The sequence below is a fragment of the Lottia gigantea genome (genome assembly GCF_000327385.1).
Source record: "Lottia gigantea unplaced genomic scaffold LOTGIsca_15, whole genome shotgun sequence".
Classification (NCBI taxonomy): Eukaryota; Metazoa; Mollusca; class Gastropoda; family Lottiidae; genus Lottia; species Lottia gigantea.
Genome location: NW_008707797.1, coordinates 3317720 through 3340008, shown reverse-complemented (window position 1 = coordinate 3340008; position 22289 = coordinate 3317720). Strand labels below are relative to the sequence as shown.

General features: G+C 33.9%; 1 protein-coding gene across 1 annotated transcript; it reads left to right on the top strand.

Annotated features, from left to right (window-relative positions):
- Nucleotides 1-1671: 1671 nt before the first annotated feature.
- On the top strand, nucleotides 1672-1977 carry LOTGIDRAFT_112494 (hypothetical protein; the record flags this gene model as incomplete). The annotated part of the gene is made up of 1 exon (XM_009050552.1): nucleotides 1672-1977. The coding sequence occupies one exon, from the start codon at nucleotides 1672-1674 to the stop codon at nucleotides 1975-1977; it is 306 nt and encodes a 101-aa protein (XP_009048800.1).
- Between the last annotated feature and the right edge of the window lie 20312 nt (nucleotides 1978-22289).

Below are 22289 nucleotides of genomic sequence, written 5' to 3'. Positions count from 1 at the left end.
TTTAGAAAATACTTTTCACTTTTCGAAGTGGTCGCTTCTTATGTAGAGAAAACTTTCTTTGGAGACGGATGATTGTTAAGTGGACAAGAGAGAAAGATTTGACGAGAATTTGACTTTAAAATGGCTTTTAAATATAGTTTTAATAAGGGATACAGGGTTATGTTTGATGCTTGTTGTGAAGAGTTTAGTTTAGAAACGGCTTATAGGACACTTTTTGTAAGAGTTAAAGGGTATTACTGTTAGGTGGATGATTATAGTAGAGACATTATTTTAGAATAAGCTGGAGGACAATTTGTATATGCAATACGTATAAAAATACTTCGGGGATATTGTAGACTAGACTGTAATTATACTTACAGATACCATCTTGTTTTGTCACTTCTTTGCTTATGTTGCAGACTTTACTGATACTTATAACACAATTAATATCTAGTTATGATTAGTGATACGGGTAATGTGAAGACTTCACTTACGATGTAGGACAATAATACATTTTTTTACCTCAATACATCAGTGTAATAAACGAAAAAATTGAGTTGAGTTACACGATATTTTACTATCACTGTTACTGTTTCCCACAAGTGACTTAAACCAGCAGTGTGGGAGAGTATTGTTGATAATACAAGCTTCACAGACTGGCTATTTCATTGGTCATCGGACTGGTCACAGCGATAACTTCTCGTAAAGCAGGACAAGGACAGTAGCCAATCATTGGTTGTCGATTTCAGTTGTACGAAAAGATGTTTCGGTAGTGACAGGGATTATCATTAAATACTGAATCGGTCGCCGACTTTAAAGATAAGTGAAATATCGATATGATATAGTATAAAAGTAATTTAGTGGATATTTTACATCATATTGGATAATTTCTTTAATTCTGTATTTACTAACAACGGACACAGGTAAGACGTTTGAAAATTGAAATTAAATTTTTTATAATATATTGATTAACGAAAGGATAATAGATGCCTGATATTTAAAGAAAAATTAAATGTTTTGCGACATATAAAAGAAGGATAGCGGTACCTTGCCAAAAGAAATTTCAAACATTACCATTTCTTCACTTCCAAATTTTGTTTTATCACTTAAGTACATGATATATATATTATAATCTGGCAAACTGGACCAGAATTGTCGGATATATCTTGGTGAAAATGCAAATAGGTTTTTGGTAATTACAATACCTATTTTATAGAAAGAAGGAAAACGTCGGTCTGTATAATGAGATTTATATGAATGGAGTGAAGTATTTGCGTCCTATATTATAAATTCAAATTTTCAAATACAGTCCTCCTCAGTAGTAAATATTTGTACATAGAAAAACTTATAATTCTCCTTTAGAAAGTAAAGTTTTTAAAGAAAGAGGAAATTGTTACTTGAAAATGTTTGAAAATATGTTTATCATTATGTTAAAGTACTAGGTCTGTGAGCGGTTTATATTATTTTTTTCATTGCAACTTTTAGCCCCAATGGCTGTCTGATATTTCGTACAGGGAATATTTCATGCTCTTCTTTTCTGGTTGACTATTCAGTTATAAATGTAGTTGGTTGTATCGGATATTATGAAATAGCTGTAGTTGTTTCGTACTAATCAACAGATGTTTTGTATTTGACCAGAGCTCATCGAATACTGCCTAGGCATGTTCGGTTACAAAATCCTCGGGAGGACGAATGTTCAAATATTACTTGTATTCTATCAAATATTACTTGTATTCTATCAAATATTACTTGTATTCTATCAAATATTACTTGTATTCTATCAAATACTATAAGTATTTTATCAAATATTACTTGTATTCTATCAAATACTATAAGTATTTTATCAAATATTACTTGTATTCTATCAAATACTATAAGTATTTTATCAAATATTACTTGTATTCTATCAAATATTACTTGTATTCTATCAAATATTACTTGTATTCTATCAAATACTATAAGTATTTTATCAAATATTATAAGTATTTTATCAAATAGTAAATGATAAATATATAGTTGTATCATTGTAAAAGACAGTAGGATAATTTAGTCTGATTAGTTTACTCGAGATTTAAAGCTTAACTTGATTCTATAGTTACATAAACTATCACAGGAATGTCGACAATCTAATAAAAGGGCCTACAGAGATACTCGACTACTTACAAATATGTGTACGTTTAAAGGAACCCCTGGGACTTTCCTGTCAGCCTATTTTGTAAGGTTAAAAGCTATTGTTAAAATAGGGCTGCACATTAAATTTTTGAATACTATTTAATAATGTTTGAATAGATTTCTTTGTAGAGTTCTCATAACTTATATTGTAACTCCGGTCAAAAAACTGCAACACTGGGAATATTGAGACAGGTGCGCGTTTAACGATTTCTTTCCTAATTATGCCTTGTTTCATGATACCCAATTAGCGACCCTGTCTAAAGCCAATATCTGGTGTAAGTCATTCATCTCTGTCCGAGGTTGATTCTGTATAGATAATAGTTAAGACCCCAACACCTATAATTTAAGGTTTGAAATCATATTAGTTTACAAAGGTTAAGCCATGATGAGATATTGTTACCTCAAATATTGTAAGAATGTAACGTATCGAGCGCTTTCAATTTATCTCGTTAGAAATATTGGACACTGGCAACTCGAGTTATTCGAATAAAAGCGCATGGAACGGGTGCCTTCATGCTTTGACTTACTTAATCAAACTACGCCACTATCCGATTTAATGTTTCATATTCGTTCCTGGTCTTTTAGTCCCGTTTTTAGTGGAACCGGTACCCTAAAAATTTATTTTTGAACACGAAACGAAAGATATTCTCTGGTTTGGAATTATATATCGTTGATCTAAGCTTTATATTTCAAATTTGGCAATTTCAAATTTTAAGACGGAAAATAAAAATATTGCGATCAAAATGTGGGCGAGATATTTAAGTTTCAAAAATGTCGACTAAGAACATGAAAAGGATATAGTGAGTAAAATAAACTAATGTAGTTATGAAGACACCCTAGTGAAGTAAACAGTCAAGTTGTATTTTACGAGAGGAAATATAAGATTTAAATATTTTTTACACCCTTTAATAATGAGGATTTACATTAAAAATTGTTTGATTGTGACAAGTGGAAGGGTTTTATCTAATGTACATCAAACCTAATACTCCTGGCTAAGACTGGATATACGATATTTATTGTGCCGGTTTATCGTGTATTTTTATTGCTTCACAACACATAAAGTTAATTTCTAGATCATATTTTAGCAGTCTGGATTATTTCATGTTGCTCTTTATACCCACTGAGTCGATTAAATATCACGATTTGATGCCGTTTTACATATTTTTAACGCTGTTCAGGGTAAAAATCAAACAACTATCATTAGCTATGCGGATTTTCAAAATTGTGCTGAAAGACTCCACAGACAGGATTGATCAAAAGTCTACGATTCAGAAGGCATATTATAATCGTCGATACTTTAAGATTGAAGCGAGCAGGTGCTCCCTCTACCAGCCTCCTAGCAGCTCGGAGGTTCGAAATATAACAATGTTCCCATTCCTGATATCCTTGTCGCTGAAATTTTCTGCTTATGTCCATGATAATGTTTTTCATTTTTCTACAATGACCATGAACTTTCTGATATTGGAATATTGATATATGACCAGGTTTAGAAATGACTAAAACCCATGGTCACTTTGAGATGAAAGTAAAATATTAAGAGAAGTAAGCCTACATAAACCGCCAACCTCAATCATTAGTTAAAATTCAACTAAGGATGACAGTAACTAAACGACAAAATAGACACTAGTAAAATTAATGGTGAAAGGCATATCCATGTCAAGGATAAAACAATTATATTTTTTACGAGACTCTAACGTAGAAATATTTTAAAACGCACCCCTTGACTCGTTTCTTTACATCTGTAACGTGATCTAAGATATCATTGTAAGAAAAATAAACTCAAAAATATTTCCCTTCTGATATGATGAATCACCTTCGTAAATATTGAAACTTTCATAAATTCCACTGCCTGATAAGCACATTTTTAAATTCTTCAAGAAATAAGACAAATTTCTCATTTAAGATATTTTTGTATCTTTCAACACACCATGGAAAATATGGAGTAACCAAAGCTCGGCAGTGATAATTGTATATATAACTCAGGAGTAGAATACCATGAAATTATGTTGTTATTCAATGCCCTCTCTACCCCTAACTGACGCGTAAAGGTGCGGGCACACAAGCGGTCTTGTTCGGAGATTTTTGTCGCCGATGAGTGTGCCCGTGCTTTAACATCAAGATTATCGCGTTTCCGACAGGTTTTATAATATCTAATAAGTTTTATAATTGTCTCCTAAATTTTTTATCGTCTACAAAACCGACCGTTATCATCCAATCAGATTTATTATCTTTTCAATTGCATGCTCCGCACGCGATTATTGACATGGTGGAAAACAATCGAATAGAGATTTTTGTCTCCTTGTGTGCCCGTGCCAGTCGGTGAAAGTCTTGACAAGACTCTAATCGTCGACAAAAATCTCCGGCCAAGACCGTTCGTGTGTCCGCACTTTAAGGATTGTCTTAGATACCTGATAAGGTGCAAGACAGGGAGACGTTTTGTAACCTATCTTATTCAATATGTATATAAACGACTGTAGAGTAATACATCAATTTTTTCAGTCTACTTTGCTCTCATTGTGCATCCATTTAGTCCCAAAAATTCTAAAAAAATCCAACTGTTAAAAGGAAATCCTTTTAAGAAAATTAAATTCTAAAGTGCTGAAAAAAAAATGTGTAACTCGTGCACACAATTAAGTTAATTTGAAAATGACAAGTCAGACAAGTGCAATTGAAATACAAAATATATTTGGTTTTAAGCTGGAATGTATGTAATAATATTGATATTGCTATTAAATGTATACAGCGACTATTTGCTAACTCCGCTAATGACATGACTTGTGTTAAGGGGTGGATATGGCCCCAGGCACGAAATATTTAATGAAATGGAAAGTAAAATGCAAATTGTGAAGATTTGACATGCTAATTCATTGACTTTTGTACATCTAACTATCGTAATATTTTTTTGTTATCAATAACAACCTTGAGAAATCACAAAACCTTTCCATAAAGAATATAAAAACGAACTAAAAATTGTAAAGGATTTTTAAGAGACTCAATTTGACACTTTGTAAATTTTCTTTACTTCAAGCTACCTGTATTGCATTATTACAACTTGTGTATGAAATCTTGTACGATAAAAGGAATTAGTGACATGGACCTTCTTCTCACACCAATCCTTAGGGATGTTAAAGCAGGTGTTTCCTCTAATTTAACAGAGTAGTAATTTTTCGATCTCAACTCCGATCTGCATAAATGGAGTTTGATTTTTCAAAAGACATTATCTGAACCACGACAAGAGAGTGCCAGGTATATGCCGGTTTACTTTGGTTAAAGTTTAAAACAAACACCATGTTTTACAAAAAGCATATTCTTACCACTAGTAAAGGTTGTAACTTTGTACTAATAACAAAGTTATGAAAGCACAGGCACAGAACTTTTTAAGTTTTTAAATTTGAATAAACAAAATGTGTATTAACAATTAAATGTTCTACCACTAGGTTGACCATCATGAAAGAAGTGCTTGAATAAGGAAGTTGAATAAATGAAAAGGGTCGCAAGGATCGGGATCAACACCATGTATTTGAAAAAAAAGCACCGGCTTTAGTAATCTTACCACGAGACACTGAGGGTGGGAGTTATTCTTCATTATAAAATGTGTAATGTTTAAAACATACTGTACGATTGAGATAAATTACCCTACAATAAAATATGTTTTTATTTCAATCAGATGTTTTATTCAACTTTCTATGGCTGAGAACTGATAAAACTATTACTAGTGATAGCTACTCGTTTATAATTTACTAACGAGATTTCAACTCCAAATTCTCCAAATTCTCTTAAACCACTTCTGAGTGCAGTATGAACTACGACCTGCTTAGTATTCTAGTGGTTAATGGTACTGCTCTCTTCCAGTCGACCCAGTTGTAAATAGGTATGGATCATACAGAAAAGATCAAAGCCCAGATGTATTGCTCTACTTTGTTTCCAACTGTCGAGGGATCTTTAACGAGCACGGTCTGTAGCACACGGGTTACTCGGTTTATTGTCCCGTTCCAACGACTAAGCGCTTTTTCTATGTCAGCCCCTCCGACATTGGCAAGAGAAAATCCAAAGGTATTACCTCGACCTATTGCGAGATTGCACCCTGGACATTCAGCTTAGCAAGCAAGACTTTTATCATTCAGCAACCGCAGCTCCTCGTACTTGAAGTGAAAGTTGAAATTTTGGAAGTCAGCTGTAACATATGGTAAACTGTAAATTGTTGAATAAGTAATGGCGAACTCATTAGTGTAAGTGGTACAATCTCATTTTCTGATAATATCATTACATATTTCAACAGCACTTTAATATATTATGATAAATGGTCTCGACTTGTACTTATTTTTAAAGGGGTAATCGAAAAGTTGTTTCATTAAGATTCAAATTATGTAATTGAAACGACATGAGCAAAACTTTGGAATTTCCCCGACAACTGCGATCAGCTGGATGGTTGCAGGTTCCGACCGCTAAGTTCGACGAGAAGATCCAATTTTGCTGCAACATGGGCAACTGCGACTGTCGGTGCGCTAGTTGACCAATGCTAGCGATAGGTCATATTCTGCCAGATGCCACAAGACGCAATTATCTCGACCTGTTCCCGGCTCTCCTGGGTGATAAAAGGGGCCCCTTTTGTAGAGACATTCGTGTTGTATTCAGTTTGTGGTATGCTTGAATGAGTCTAGCGGTTACCGTAGTGGATGTAATGCGCGGGTAGAAAGCACTTACTCTACACATTGTGTCATCTTCATCTTGATCTTCAACTATAGATGGCTCATCTGCCTCGCCTATCTCCTTGTCGGCATTTGGACTTTCACTTATGAGTTGCGATGAAGTGAAGTTTGGTGACTTTTCTCATGCTGATAGAGCTAGAATACAAGCAACGTCAAGTAATTTGTAACGGAGAGATACAGTTCTACCTTCCACCACCAACCACTGAAACCAAGCAATACAGTGATAATATGAGAACTGCACTTTAAACCATTGACATTCCACTGAGTAAATCTCATTAGCCAAGTAGAATATTGCTCTACTCTCTGACTATTACTAATGTGTATTCATTAGAAACTAGAATTATCCTACATCTACCCCTGAAACCTGCAATGAACTAGTTTGTAATGAAGGGTAAAAGTTCCGTCGAACTCCGAACTCAAACTTCAAACCATTGACATTCCACTGAGTAAAGCTCATTAGCCAAGTACTCCTGCATAATGATATTCTAGTTTCAAACAATTACTATTGTCTATTCATTAGAAACTTACATGTAATCTATCAGACGTACTTCAACATTAAATAACCTACTTTCTCGTTTTTCTAATTACCTCACGTTAATTTAACAGTCAGGTTTCTGTTCCATTCTTCACTAAAGTTGAAACGATGCTTGAAATAAGTATTTAAATTTTAACTATCGACATAAGGTAACTATATATCATAATAAATTAGTTCCTGAATGCTGATAACGTTCTCAATGTTTTATTAATTTCAATGACAGAGTTATTCGTATAAGACTTTATCATAATGAGTTATTGTGTGTCATTATTTTAGGAATTAAAATAAGTTAATTGCCCTTGGTAAGAACAGAATACATTGTTCCACCTGTAAGCGTTCGAGGAGCCGCGATAAGTATCGGTATTCGGGAAGTCGCGGGTCTTTGAGAGATTCAAAAGAGATTATGTTCTCTTGCGCTGGCATTCAGCAATAGTGTCTAAATAAGTCAGGCAAATGAAATGAAATGGAGTTTTACGTCCTGCTTTTCTGTTTCTGATTGGGCTATCACCGAACAGATGAGCTGGAGATATAATCAACTTGTTCCAGAAAATCAGGACAAGACCGAACAGGTGCAAAAGAAACTGACCAAAATATCATGGTTTATTAAAGGTCAAGAACATAAGACGTAAAACTCCATTCCTAATCTATTTTACATTGTTAATTGTCGCACCTGCATGGACATTGTAACCTTTAAATGCTGATGTAGCAAATTTAAAATTGTAATGAAACCAGGGAAGGTCAGAAGTCATTTCAAATAAAGAGAGAATGAAAATATTATTGTTTAAAAACCACCATCAAAACATTTCAATGACAGGTAATCTAACCAGTTTGACAATGAAACAATAGACCACCCTATCTACAGCTAAATACAGCCTATCTGTAATAACGAAATACTTGAAATATTTTATTAATCCCATAATTTTAATTTATGATGTAAAAAACTTGATAAATAGGTTTGTTAAACTGTTATAGCAAGTTTGGTGACATTATTCGTAACGAAGTGCAGAACTTGTTTTAGGTCAAAATGTTCTCAAGAATACTCAAAAGACAGCACATGTTAAATTTATGCAAGATAAAACGTGTGAATATCATTTATTTATTAAAAACTTAATATTCTAAAATATACATATCATTGGCTGACCCCCTAATGGATTGAACTGGAATGACAAGTTAGAAGTGATGTAAACGATCAGTTATTTTGAGTCTTCCAGAGTTTATAGTCTGTTTCGACAATTTACCCTTCAGTTTTCAGACCGACACATGCTTAGACTCGTTATAATTTATTGTCTTGTTAGAAATAAAAAATTGTTTACCGAAACCATATTACATGTAATATGTTAGCTGCTCTTCAAGGTTTAGATCACTGCAAGTCTTCCGTCTCGCTGTGTCCACACGTCATCAAAAGACGAAATTTTGGGAAGGTGTAGAATATTTCAATTAGATCTTTATAATACTATCAATGGATTCACTTCTGCACATGTCTCAGTAAAACTTTAGTCTGTACCAAACCAATATACCATTCTAAATAACCTCTCTACCATATATTTATTTTATGCTAATCATATGAAAATTCAATATATTATAGGTTATTCCAAATTGCCCACAAGATCCTGAAAGTGGCTTATGATGCCAATACTGAAGATCTACAATGCGAGTACAGATTGAAGTATTATATTGTGTGGTGAGATGATTGTGAGAAAGAAATAACCATGTTTCTCCCAGGACTGTACATCTTCTTATTGGTAAGTTTTATATATAACATATTTTATACAAGCATTCAGCCAGCTCTATAATTAAAAAAAAAACACGAACTAACGATGTTATCCGAAACGCAATACGAAACCCGAAATCCAAAATAACATTTTGGCATCACATTGGTACAGATGTGGTATAATACGTTCTCAAAAATAATTCTCAAAAATGGGTACCACTTCCATCTTTATATTTGAATCGATAGAAACAATATATCTTATAGAAACTAGAGAAAATAAGATAGATATTAAGTCCAAAGCAATTGCTCGCAGAATGAATATACAAAATAAGGGAAGTGGATCGATACTTTGAAACAGCTCGATAAAGTCGTTCAGAAAATGAGGCTTCACAACAATTATGGTATTCTTAACAGATAAATTAAGGTTTCGATCCCCAAATTATGACTCACGTATGCAAATTACAGCAACACATCATAAGGTTATATTTACAAAAGGGAAAACATGTGTAGACGTCATTTCCGGACTAATCCTCAATTACAGCAGATCAGTAATGGTCAATGATCTGAAATCCTCCATTACACATTACAGTGGGATGTGGATACGATGGTCTTAACATCATGATATTACACAATGTCCTGTGGGAAAACAGTCAACGGGAAACAAACTGTATTATTCAGTCCTCTGAAATAAAACCGATTCGCATATCCAAGTCACAGGAGTCAAAATTTAACAAAATACGATACAAAGGCTATATTACATTCAACATCCACCAAACTTAAGGAAAGAGCTGAAAGGTAACACGTGTGAAATACTTCATCATATAAGATAGACACATATTGATCATAAAAATTTGTACATGACGAAAAATTTCAGGTAAGGTTAGGTTCGGGTTCCAAGTTTACTCTCATTAGCAAAATTATAAAACATCAGAGGATAGCTTATGAAGAAAATTTCTGAAATTCCCATAGCAAAGTCAAAGGTTGTCTAAATGATATCAAAGTTAAATAGAATATCTGTAGTTGATGGAAGTTTGATTAAACTAAACCCCTGGGACTTTCTATAGCAATCTATAGCAAACTATTAGTTTATTAAAGACTTTTTGATTTAATGAAGTTAGAAACGGTCTGGATAATAGATATTTGTCTGATTCTATTAATAAATGAAAGACAAACTTCTAACGATGAATCCCCGGTAATGAAATATGAAGATATAATCACACGATGTCATACAGAGAGTAGAGTCTATATCAGAGAGATCACAGTGTATCTAGCAGATCGTACCATGTTCATTCAATAGATAACGCTTCATTGGTTTGGCTCCAAAACCAATATTTGTCTGATTCTAGCTAATAGAATATTGGTTCTTGGTGATAAGGGATGGATTTGCCAAGTTAACAATATTAGCTGGAGGATTCTTTGAAAGTGGTGGAGAGTGGATAAACTAGGTCGTCAAGAAGTATCAGGTGTTTTAAGGAACATGCTGCCCTGGTATATTTGAGAATCAAACCCTCCATTCAGAACTTATGTAATGGAGCAATACCACCATTTAACTTGACTAAATACCTTTAAAAGGCTGAATAAGGACCTCGAGGGGATCGTGTCACCAACAGAGTTAGTTTTTATTAAAAGAAACACCCATCCTAGCGTATTAATGAAAAAATTGGTGGGTCACGTTGCTGAAGGGAGACTGGGGTTATTAGTACCCTCTTGCCCTCAGTACCGGTTTTAAGATGATTAAGGTTGTTGAAGAAGGACTTCGGGAACAATCTTGTCCACCAGCTGAGCAATTTCTTTTAGTAATTTTAGCCTCTATAAAATAGGTAGATAAAAGGTAATCGGTTCGGTTGTTGAATATTTCTGGTATTTAGATGGTTGAGCTGCTTCAACTGTGAATCTCATAACCGATTTAATAGTCGAATACTTGCTTTCTCTAAATTCATGAGCATAAAAAATGATGTAAGCCGACCCTTGACAGAAAACAAATCTCTTATGAAATGGAGCATGATACAGTAGAATAGCTAATCCCTTAAAACATGATCTACTTGAATACAAATTCACTCTTCTTATCGAATTGAAGCAACAGGGCGACAAGTACACAATAAAATGTCATTAAATAACACATCTACATTTTCTAAATATCTAGCGGTTAACACTCGTATACTACTATAGATGGTGTTTTAGTCTAATATTGGTCAGAAATATTGGAGAGGGCATCGAATTGAATTCGAGAGCATCGGTCATGACATGGATCTCTCTTTCTAAGGTCTACATTTGTACGCTGACAGTTTAATGCCGAGATAACAAGGAAGCATTACTGGTCAAAAACTATAGATAATTGGAGAAACCTTGTTGATACTCGAAAGTAAAAGTAAGACAGGGTATTTCTTGGCATAGCTGCATTTTATGGTCTGGTGATTCAATGTTTGAAATACTCAAGGGATCAAAAAGGGTGTAATAGAGGCCAAACCTTGGGGGTGATAGTTGCCACAGATATCTGAAGCACTGTTTGGTGTTTCTTTCGATTCCTGTATTTAGTGCTCTGGTAACTCATGACTACAGGATGAAAATCGGAACACAGCAATATTTTTGTAATCAGAATGTAATTAAAAATTTACTATACTCACCACAAAAACCAGGTAAATGGCCACCCAAAGTAGATAGAAGTTAAACAATTCATGACATGTGGTTTTGACATGTAGGCTGTGTTTCTAAATATGCACTTTAGTTTACAGTATGGTGCATTGGGAAACGTTATCTTAAATACTTGTTGACTTAATGGTTCGTTCATGCTTTTAACGGTTTTCTATAATAGAAGTTTAACGGGATTAACACGCAATGTTCACTGGATAATGATCTATCTAAATATTCAAACATTTTCGAAAAAATGACACAAAATCTACTCGCTTTCGTCTGTTATTTTGGCTACACTTTGTTGAGTTTCAACACAGAATTAACTGTGTGTGGTACACAATTTGGTGAGAACAATGACAGCGAAATTAGTTTCTATGAAATGATTAATAAGACAATGTGACATGTTGAAGCATCACAGAGATAATATCTGTAGTGGATATTGTAAGGAGGTGTCGAGTCGAGTGTCAAGAGGGAAGCATTTATCAATTTTAATTAATATATCAGTACAAAGGCTTACAGGCGTTGTATAGGGGTTAACTTGCAAAGTTTCTTTCAGGTAGAAATTAAAGCTTAATCAAGGAGTAGATTTGTAAGAAGTATATTTTATTGTGCACACTTATCCAGCTGATAAATTCAGTCTGAGACCATCAGCTCACATCAAGACGGTTCAAGAACTATCAAAATAGGTTTTGCCGTACCAGTATAAGTGAAACCTACAAAATGCGCCATAGAAAAAGAAATCACCTAATGTCAGATTGATATAAGGGGTCTGTATATAGTTATGCTTAGCAATTATGTGTATGAATGAATATACTTTAGTTAAATCGAAGCAGTAACAAGTCTCGGGAGTAAATCTAATTTTTTCAAAAGATTCAGTCAATATGTTTTCCATTCAAAAACGGGCGTTCAAGGAGAGTGAACATATCATGTCTAATTTTAAATTCAATATCGATTATATTTGATGACTTCACGCTGTTGTACGATTGTACATGTAGGCCTCTTCTTCTTTATCACAAATTATTATCTTTACAGCCATTGCTCATTTTTTCCGAATCACCAGATATTCTGAAAGACAAACATTCCCTATTATACTCTTCAATGTACACAAACAGTTTATAATAGTCAACAAATGATAACTAAATATCAAATCATCTTAATTGAGCAGACGAAATGAACAGTGGCAAGAAGATAAGTATTTATTTAAGACTAAAAATTAATTCAGAAGAAAAAATTCATTGTTAGAAAATGACCTCTCCATCATCTATCTTTCATCCTGGCTGAATAGAAGGGCAAAGTACTTGAAATTGGGGAGAACATAACACGCCTATTGAGATTGATGTTTTGTTATGACACTGTAACAATAAGAGACGGGTTAAGACGGAACCCTGTCTCATACCTTCAAAGGTAAACTTTCTTTCTAACATCTTACTTCATATTATTCAGTCATGTTTGTCCAAATTAAACGTCGTGTGGCAGATCTGAATTATTTACCATCAAAGTCTATAACAGCGCTAGTTCAGAGTGTCGTCGCATGTCAACAGCCGAGATGCGTCCACATATTGAAATAGAAACATGTGCACGTTACAAGAACGAAATACATGAAAGGACTCGTATCACATCAAAGGTTTGATTTTTAAAGTTTTGAATCTAAAAAGCTACTTCAACTTTAGGTAGAGAAGAAATAATACATATTAGTGAAGTATTTTTTAAATGTACAATAAAATATTGTATTCACCTGTATTAGCAATTGATACAATTACAAAAATCTTACAATTACTATAAGTGTTTGGCCTTCTGCATCACGAGATACATATTGGTTGGTAGAGATTATTGGGTAGTCAGCTATACATATTATACTATTTGGTGGCATATAAAGAACAATTGTAATATATTTTTATTTATATGCGAACCTAATATTATACATCATCTTCACCATTTCAAGCTGTTACGAACTTATACCTTGACTCCATTTTTTTGTATCACGAAATGCAGCGATTTGATTGGATTGTACGTCAGTGAATAAATCCAATCAGGGTCCTCGATAGAACGACTGTTAACATGTCGAGTCCTCTGATTGGCTGTATTCGCTAGCGTACAATTCAATCAAATTGCTGCTATTACAAACGTGTGCGAAAAATGAAAGGTGACTATTGACGTCAAGGCATAAAACGAAAGTTGTTATAGCCTGACATTGTGAAGATGAGTATTCATGTACTGTCTACTTCTTGTAGAGATTAGCAGTTTTGACAAATAGACGTTTTCTTATTACCAGTATTGTTTATTATTCTAGCATGTAAAACCATCAAACCGTCTTGTTTATGTGTAAATAATGCGAAAGCAAGTCTTTGTTATTGTTTATATAATAAACACCTAGATTCTATATACCATCTCTATTGTATCTATATTATGGTTTGGTTGATAATGGGCTGTGTTTCTTCAATTGCTATGGCTTTGTGTTTGAGTTTACACACGCTTGCTGATCAAGAGTTCCACGTTAGTTCTGTAATGGGGGTAATTTGGCGTTTTAAATCGGTTTCCTTTGTCGGTAATGCCAGTCGAAGAAGCTGAATTAAGAAGGGTTATTTTTAAAAGGTGCATGAGGTGTTACTATTTGACCAATCAAGACATACCGATTGCAGTGTGGTGAGAAATTTAAAACTAATTTTTTTCAAAAAGTTTCAGAAAAGTTTAATATAACAGAACGTTTTCACTTCGTTGGTCAAATTTCTACAAGAGGAGGTGGACGAAATATTCCCTGGCCCCAAATTTGTCACGGGACAGTGCCATTTGTGTGATATACCTTCACGGTCCACCCATACACCTTTGTGTACTATCATACAGGTAAACCTTTATAGACGTTACAAAACATAAATAGTCATTAGTCTAGGTGAATTAAAGCATGGTTCTAGAGTTACTAAATATTGGATATCAAACATGTCGTCAAAACATGCTGAGAAAACATTGGGTTGGTTTGTTTTGTTCTAGTGGTAAACCTGTATCATACTTTACTACCCGCAAGTTTCAATTACCGAATTCCAGCTCACATATCCAATTTGGTTATTATTTTGTAGGTATATATAAACATGTTTAGTAATATTTCTATATCTTTCTATAATTGGTGTATTGAGCACTATTTTAACTGTGGTATTTCTATATCTCTCTACAATTGATGTATTGAGCACTAATTTAACAGTGGTTTTTCTATATTTCTCTATAATTGATGTATTGAGCACTAATTTAACAGTGGTATTTCTATATTTCTCTATAATTGATGTATTGAGCACTATTTTAACAGTAATATTTCTATATCGTGCTATAATTGATGTATTGAGCACTATTTTAACAGTAAAAATATTTTGTTATTGTAGAATATGATATATGTATTTTCTCGAGTACCAATAGTCAAAGTATCAAAAACATAACAAGAATAAAACCTGATATATCACATTAATCATGTCTGTATTATACTTGTATGTATTATATTATACAACGTTCAATGGGTATCTTAACACTTCTCATACTCAACAAAATCCTTCTTGAAAGAAAGTCATCTTCACTAACTAAGGAAACCCACTGAAAAGGTTTAAAAATTATTACTCTTCAGAGAATAATTGAAAGTTGCTTCCACTTACGTTCTATAGCCTGCAATAAGGCAATCTGCCGAAGATTTATCATTGCATGAAGACCAGCAAACAATGTGCTTCAATCGAAAACTGAGTCTATAAGATGTCGGCTATCAGTATTGCTTTTCGGAATAAAAAGTTCCAGCTCGTCTGATCTGGTAACTTGAACTGTATTCATTTCTGTCGAAGGGTTGGAGTAAAGTAATTTTGAAAGTTAGATCTACCATCTAGTAAAGCAGAAGTCCCTTTAAGGCACTTCATAACTGTTATATCAAAAGACATAATGAGACGGAATGTTCTTTGAATCAAGGACAATAACTCGTGCCTTTCTCACACTTAAAATACCATAATACATAATAAATAACACGTTTTTTACTTTTATTTTATCGTTTACTTTTACATAGCTTTTAATGCCGTTTGTACTGTAGACTCTTGTTGACTATACATACAAAATACTTATAGAAATGAGAAAACTATGAAAGACTGTAAGATTATATGATGTTTTCTTCTCTCTACATTATATTGTAGTTCTATTAGACATAACAAAACTACTTGAGTTTTTCCTATTTCTACCACAAATTCGTTATTTCGTTATGAAAATTAAAAACAACATCACACAGCACAGTATACATGGTATACAGGGCCGTAACTTCATCAAGACAAATGAGGCAATGCAGAATTTGACAAAAGAATATATTTTGTTTAAAAAATTAGAAAAAAAACAAAGTTTCGACCCTGGTATAGTCATTTTACATTTGGACCTCACTAAGGAATACCCCATTGATACTCTGAAATAACCTAGATAACAATATGCTGGTACTCTGGATGGCGTCAGTGTTACTCTAGAATGCCGAGTGGTGCTCTGAAATGTCAACTGATGCTCTGGAAGTTCTGGTACTCTGGTATGTCTGGAATGGCCCACTGGTATTTCGCGTCAATGGTACCTTAAAATACCTGGAATTTCCCACTGGTGCAAAGCACCCTAGGAACACTGGAACGTACATACTGTACTCTGAAATGCCTCGCACGCAGTTTCCAAACTATATGGCGGTCACAGAGTGTAAAAATATTAGTAGAAACTTGGTAAGAGAAGACGTATTAAGAATATGTTTACGTGAAGAAGAATACATTAACAATATCAAGCCGCTTTCCTATTAAACGTAACAATTGAAAACTTAGATAGGATATTTAATCCGAAATATTCCGCAACTTTGTTGGATATGCGAAATGATATCTTTTAGACAGAGTATTTCACCTATCCTATCAATGCCTTACTGTAATAAGGACATGGGGTACTGCTATTTTACATAGAATGCAGCACCAACTGTTTTTTTTATTTCGATTTTTGAAGTGCACAGGTATCGACTTTCGTCTTAACTCGAGCAAAATGGCGCTTTTTTTGAAGCCATCGCCTATACATTTTTGAGTAAAATCTGCATAAATTGTATCTGCGATTTTTCACTTATATAGTTTAGATTGTATTCTTCAAATCATTATAAAATTCGTCGAAAGATGGTACTTTACGGCTGATTTGGGGTTTCTAATCTGAAAACAGCTTACCGTTACGAACATGGATGCAATACGAAGATTTTTAGAATCTGCCATTCTGATAGAAGTGTTCGGTTTACCAATATGACACGAGGTGGTGACAACAATCCATTTCTACCCCAATTACGTCTTTTCAATACCCATTCTTTATAAATAGATTGGTAAAACGGGATTACAAGACAGGTTCTACCCAGGTTTTTGTTGTCGGTAAATAGGTTTTACAAACCGTGTGATGAGCATTTTAATTCCCGCATTATTCCATATGATTTATTATGACTAGCTGTATATAAACTGTATTTTTGATATAAAAGAATACAAATTCGACCTACCCCAGGTGTAATATTTTATATAATACACGTAATACATGTCCTTTATAATAGAAGGTTTAATTTTGTTTCTTATAGTACTTTAAAACTTCAAAACTTTCACAAGTTATTTAGTCACCTCAATACTTATACTTTCATGTTAAAATATTCTTCAAAATTCGGCTTGAAAGTATTTCAAAACCTATACACAAGGGATGTAGTCGCCTCAGTGTCTTCTTCACCGACTGATAGATCTAAATTTTAGCTATTTTACGGAAAAATGATACGGTTAGGGGGGGGACTGGAATCAGTGGCTACCTCTAAGTATCCCTAACTTGCTTTCCCTACCGTAGACAATTCATATTACCGTCACTATTCCTAGCATTCCCCCCCCCCCCCCCCCCCCTTTGGCTCCACCACAAAGCCAGTTAGAAAAGTCGTCACAAGTGCACTTGGGTTTCTAATAGAAGAGGAGTAAATTGATACAGTAGGAACATCAGTATTCAAGTAGCATTGTTTACTCTTATTAACAACTCGGTGTGTAAAGTCCAAAATGACCAACAATACCCCTTTTTTCTCGATTGACTTTGTAACAATGGTCAGTGTAAGACCAATATTGACCTTCGACCCCTCTTGTACAATTGACAAACGTCAGTAACCCATACAAAGGAACAATTAGAAACAGCCACGCGAATCTCATCACCTCAAAATCTTGGCTTCCTCACTTTCGGTTAGTCTGAAAAGGATCAGACCATTCACTTTGTTACAATAATAAAATATTTTCACTGTCAGTGCTCAATAATCAATTGTAGAGTAGAAATGCCACTGTTAAAATAGTCTTCAATACATCAATAGTAGAGCGATATAGAAATACTACTATTAAAACAGTGCTCAATACATCAATTGTAGAGCGATATAGAAAAACCACTGTTAAAATAGTGCTCAATACATCAATTGTAGAATAGAAATACCACTGTTAAAATAGGGCTCAATACATCAATTGTAGAGTGATATTGAAATACCACTGTTAAAATAGTGCTCAATACATCAATTGTAGAGTGATATAGAAATACCACTGTTGAAATAGGGCTCAATACATCAATTGTAGAGCGATATAGAAATACCACTGTTAAAATAGTGCTCAATACATCAATTGTAGAGTAGAAATACCACTGTTAAAATAGGGCTCAATACATCAATTGTAGAGTGATATTGAAATACCACTGTTAAAATAGTGCTCAATACATCAATTGTAGAGTGATATAGAAATATCACTGTTAAAATAGTGCTCAATATATCAATTGTAGAGCTATATAGAAATACTACTGTTAAAATAGTGCTCAATATATCAATTGTAGAGCTATATAGAAATACCACTGTTAAAATAGTGCTCAATACATCAATTGTAGAGAGATTTCACTTGTAGAGAGATATTATAACAAATTTGCAAGCCTATGGTAATGTCATGGAAAAACATTGGAATTAATGGTGGCAATCTCCTTTTGTTTACATAATTTATTAATACCATTATCAATCAGTGAATGCATTATAACAATTCTATTCTTCGCAAATTTCTCTAAATACTTTATAAGTACCTCATGCTAAGAACCGGCAGTCCTCTCTCAATCCGGAAATCAATAGAAGATGACATTATGCAATTATATAATCCGATTTCATTAATAATCCCTTTATCAAACAATAATTTCAATATTGCATTTCCGCTCTTTCAATAACTCTTAAGCTGCCTTAAATAGCTATTATGGTAATAGTCAAGAAGGAATAAAAGATATGGAAAATAAGAAATCGTGATTCTGCATTAGTGAAGAGCTTACCTGGAATAAATCTGATTGTTGTAACAAAGAAATTGTGTGACATTGTAAAGAATGGGGTCAGTACATTGCGGACGATTATTGTCAGATAATGGTGGTAGTAAATAGAATGGGTAGTTGAGTGGTAGTGGTAAATGATAAGTTAACGTCCGCTTCCAGCAAACTGATATCACAGACAAGCGGTCAGTTAATTACAGCATGTTCTTGAATCGGACTGAGATATGGGCATGGTGCATGTTTTAATTAAAGGATCAGTGATCAGTAAAAGTAATAAAGATAATGCTTGCCATTAAATGGTTAAGACGCTTTTAAATCAGGGTCATCTAGTCCATTGGATTAGGTTCAGGGTTCTTCAATAAATGTGCGGTTTAAGAAGATCTTCAATTACACGAGAGTTAGTCTTTTCAATGGTATATCATAACAAAGTTTCTTGTATCTGCAGTAATATACAATAAGATTCCTCGGATTCGTTGCATTGAAGAAGGTTCCAGGGTATTTAAGAGGGTTCTTTGGAATTGACGTCCCTCCTACACCAACCCTCTGCTTCCCATAGGATTGTATTAGCTTGTTGACCAAAATAGACTAGTGTACGGGTCAGATTTAATAATGTTTAGAAGACAAACTTCTCTCACATGGTTCTTGTCCTCAGTTTACTTTATTAAAAATGACGTTTATATCAACCATTGAGTTTGCAAGAAGGGACATTCGCGAAATCAGTGGCATATCCACATAGATAACTTCGAGGGACCTGTAAAGTTACTTGGAACACACAAGGTCTCTCATCTCATCAGAATGATTTGTTCATTTCGATTATGAGATTAACACGGCAATTTATTAAGTTTTGTACACGTTAATTTAGTTGTGAACCTTTTTTCAATTTCGCGAGGTGTGGTCTCATTATTTGTGGTCATTTTGATGATTGGTCATCTGAAAACCTATCAAATCTAATCAGAATCAATGAAGCGAGATAAATACACGTAGTTGAATACAAAGCTGTAATGACCCGATCAGCCCGGGGCCTGACATCTGATCATGTGATTTGTAACGGTGAGTGTGGGATCTCAATGGTTTGTTATGAGTTGTGGGGTTAAGTTTAACCCCTCGGGCATGTTATGCCCAATAAATTAAAGCAGATATTCTGATGATGATCACCTCATAGAGATGTCATTTCTCGCACCGTCGTAAACATTTCAATTTATTTCCACTTTTAAACACTGTCATTCTGATTCTGTGTCATTTTGAAAATTTATTTGGCAATTAGTATTCAGGTATTAATTACCGAGACTAAAATTTGAATGCATTGCGTTGCATAAATTGCCATTTGTGGCGTTAAGCCATTGACATTTCTTCGCCGATTTAAACAGCATGTCATAGACGTTTTGATTCAGTTGGCATGCGTTATCCATTAGAATCTTTTAGTGAAAATTGTTTTGAAAGAGTTGTGCTATCTTAATGCTATTTATGGCGTTTCATCATTCAATTTTTACTCAACTAAATTAAATACATGCCAAAGACCTTTAACTTCAACTTCTATAACACGTTATCTTTAAAAATCGGCCAACTATTGTAGAATTGTTCGATATTAAAAAGACTAAATTGATCAGCTGTCAAATTTCCCAACTCGCTTGAAATACTTTGATAAGTTAACGTGCACGTTCTTTAGAAATTTGAAATAGTTGTGGGGCAAAGACCATGAGAAATTATTCTAAATATTTGCCCCTATAGAATCGAGAATGACTTTAGTATAATATTGTATTGAATTGGAACCTAACACTGTATTGTGACGATATTAATAAGCTGTCAGTCTTTTTTAGAGTTACTTTGTTTAACACTTCTAAATTTCAAAATAAGTGTTTAAAAAATAGTCTATTTTGTATGCAATACTATACACGCCCTAGCTACTACAAGACATGTTTGCTTTTTTCATTTTTGCTTTAAAATTCAAGGCGGATCCCTAAAATTAACTCAAAATCAAACTTGGGGCTCGTGAAATTTCTATTCCTTAGTAAAATGTGATTTGAGAGGAGAGGAACCAAACCTTGACTAGCCCTAGCCAGCCTACCCCCCCCCCCCCCCCCCCACCAGTCCCCGTTGAAACACTCCTATAAATTGCTTTGGGTAAAGGACATCCGACCTTTTCATGCAGTCCATCTTAGATAGCTCTTAGAAAAGGATGTACCTGTATGACCGTGGAAATGGACATGACTCGGTATCTAATAATAGTTTTTCTTCTGTGAGAATTTATAAGATCTGTCATTTAAAAATGTTTTCAGGATTGACAGTCGAGATTTCCATATATCTTCTTAGATACTAAAACAAACCTTTTTATAGTCAAGCTACGATATCGGCTCCGCTCCCTCGAACACGGTGTCGTAAGATATTTTGACTTGATTACGAGAAAGAAAAACTTGCCCATGTAAAAAAGAGTATTTTGATTGTATTGATAATGTATTTGTATAGTGTTGTATTGAAGATAGTGTCGTTTTATATTCCACAAAAAACAGCTGTAGACTATGTATAATACAGAAGTCGTTAGGTCGCAAAATACCTTTATTGTATACCTTATGATATTAAAGAGAGAGTCCCTAGTTCTTGATAATTGTGATTTAGCAAAGATATAAAAGACCGAAGATGTCTACCCCTGATTTACTAACTTGGCTTGACTATATAACATTCTGTATCGCTATATCGTCATCGTTTAGGTACCATTGATATACAACAAATACAATGCTGCGAAGTTAATGGGTTTGATTTTATCTGGAAGACCTTCGAACCAGGATCATCGTGATGCCAAAGACCGAACACTAATCTTGTAACCTATGTAATAGCACCCATTTAATACTCCTGTTGTATGTTCTGTTGATTATCGTTGGAGACATCAAACATTGAATTGTACGAACTTATCGGTTGAACTTTTGCTGTTTGTATATCGTCGGATCCTCTCTTTAATATCTTGCGTAAAGCTGTGTGTAGTAGGGTAAAGAAATATGCCATATATTTTGATTGTTTATATTGAACTATGTATGGTATTGTGTGAAATAATTTCAAGTGTTTGTGGGTTATATTTTATATCTCACCTTTATAGATACTGTAGATTTGTATGACCCAAAATATATTATTGTACATACCCGCCTTACATATTACACAGTTTTAGATTTTTTCTTCTTTCTCTTTCGTACGGTGGCTCACATACGACATATTTCGCTTTTAATTTTGAATTAAAAACATTAATTATGTCGTATGTGAG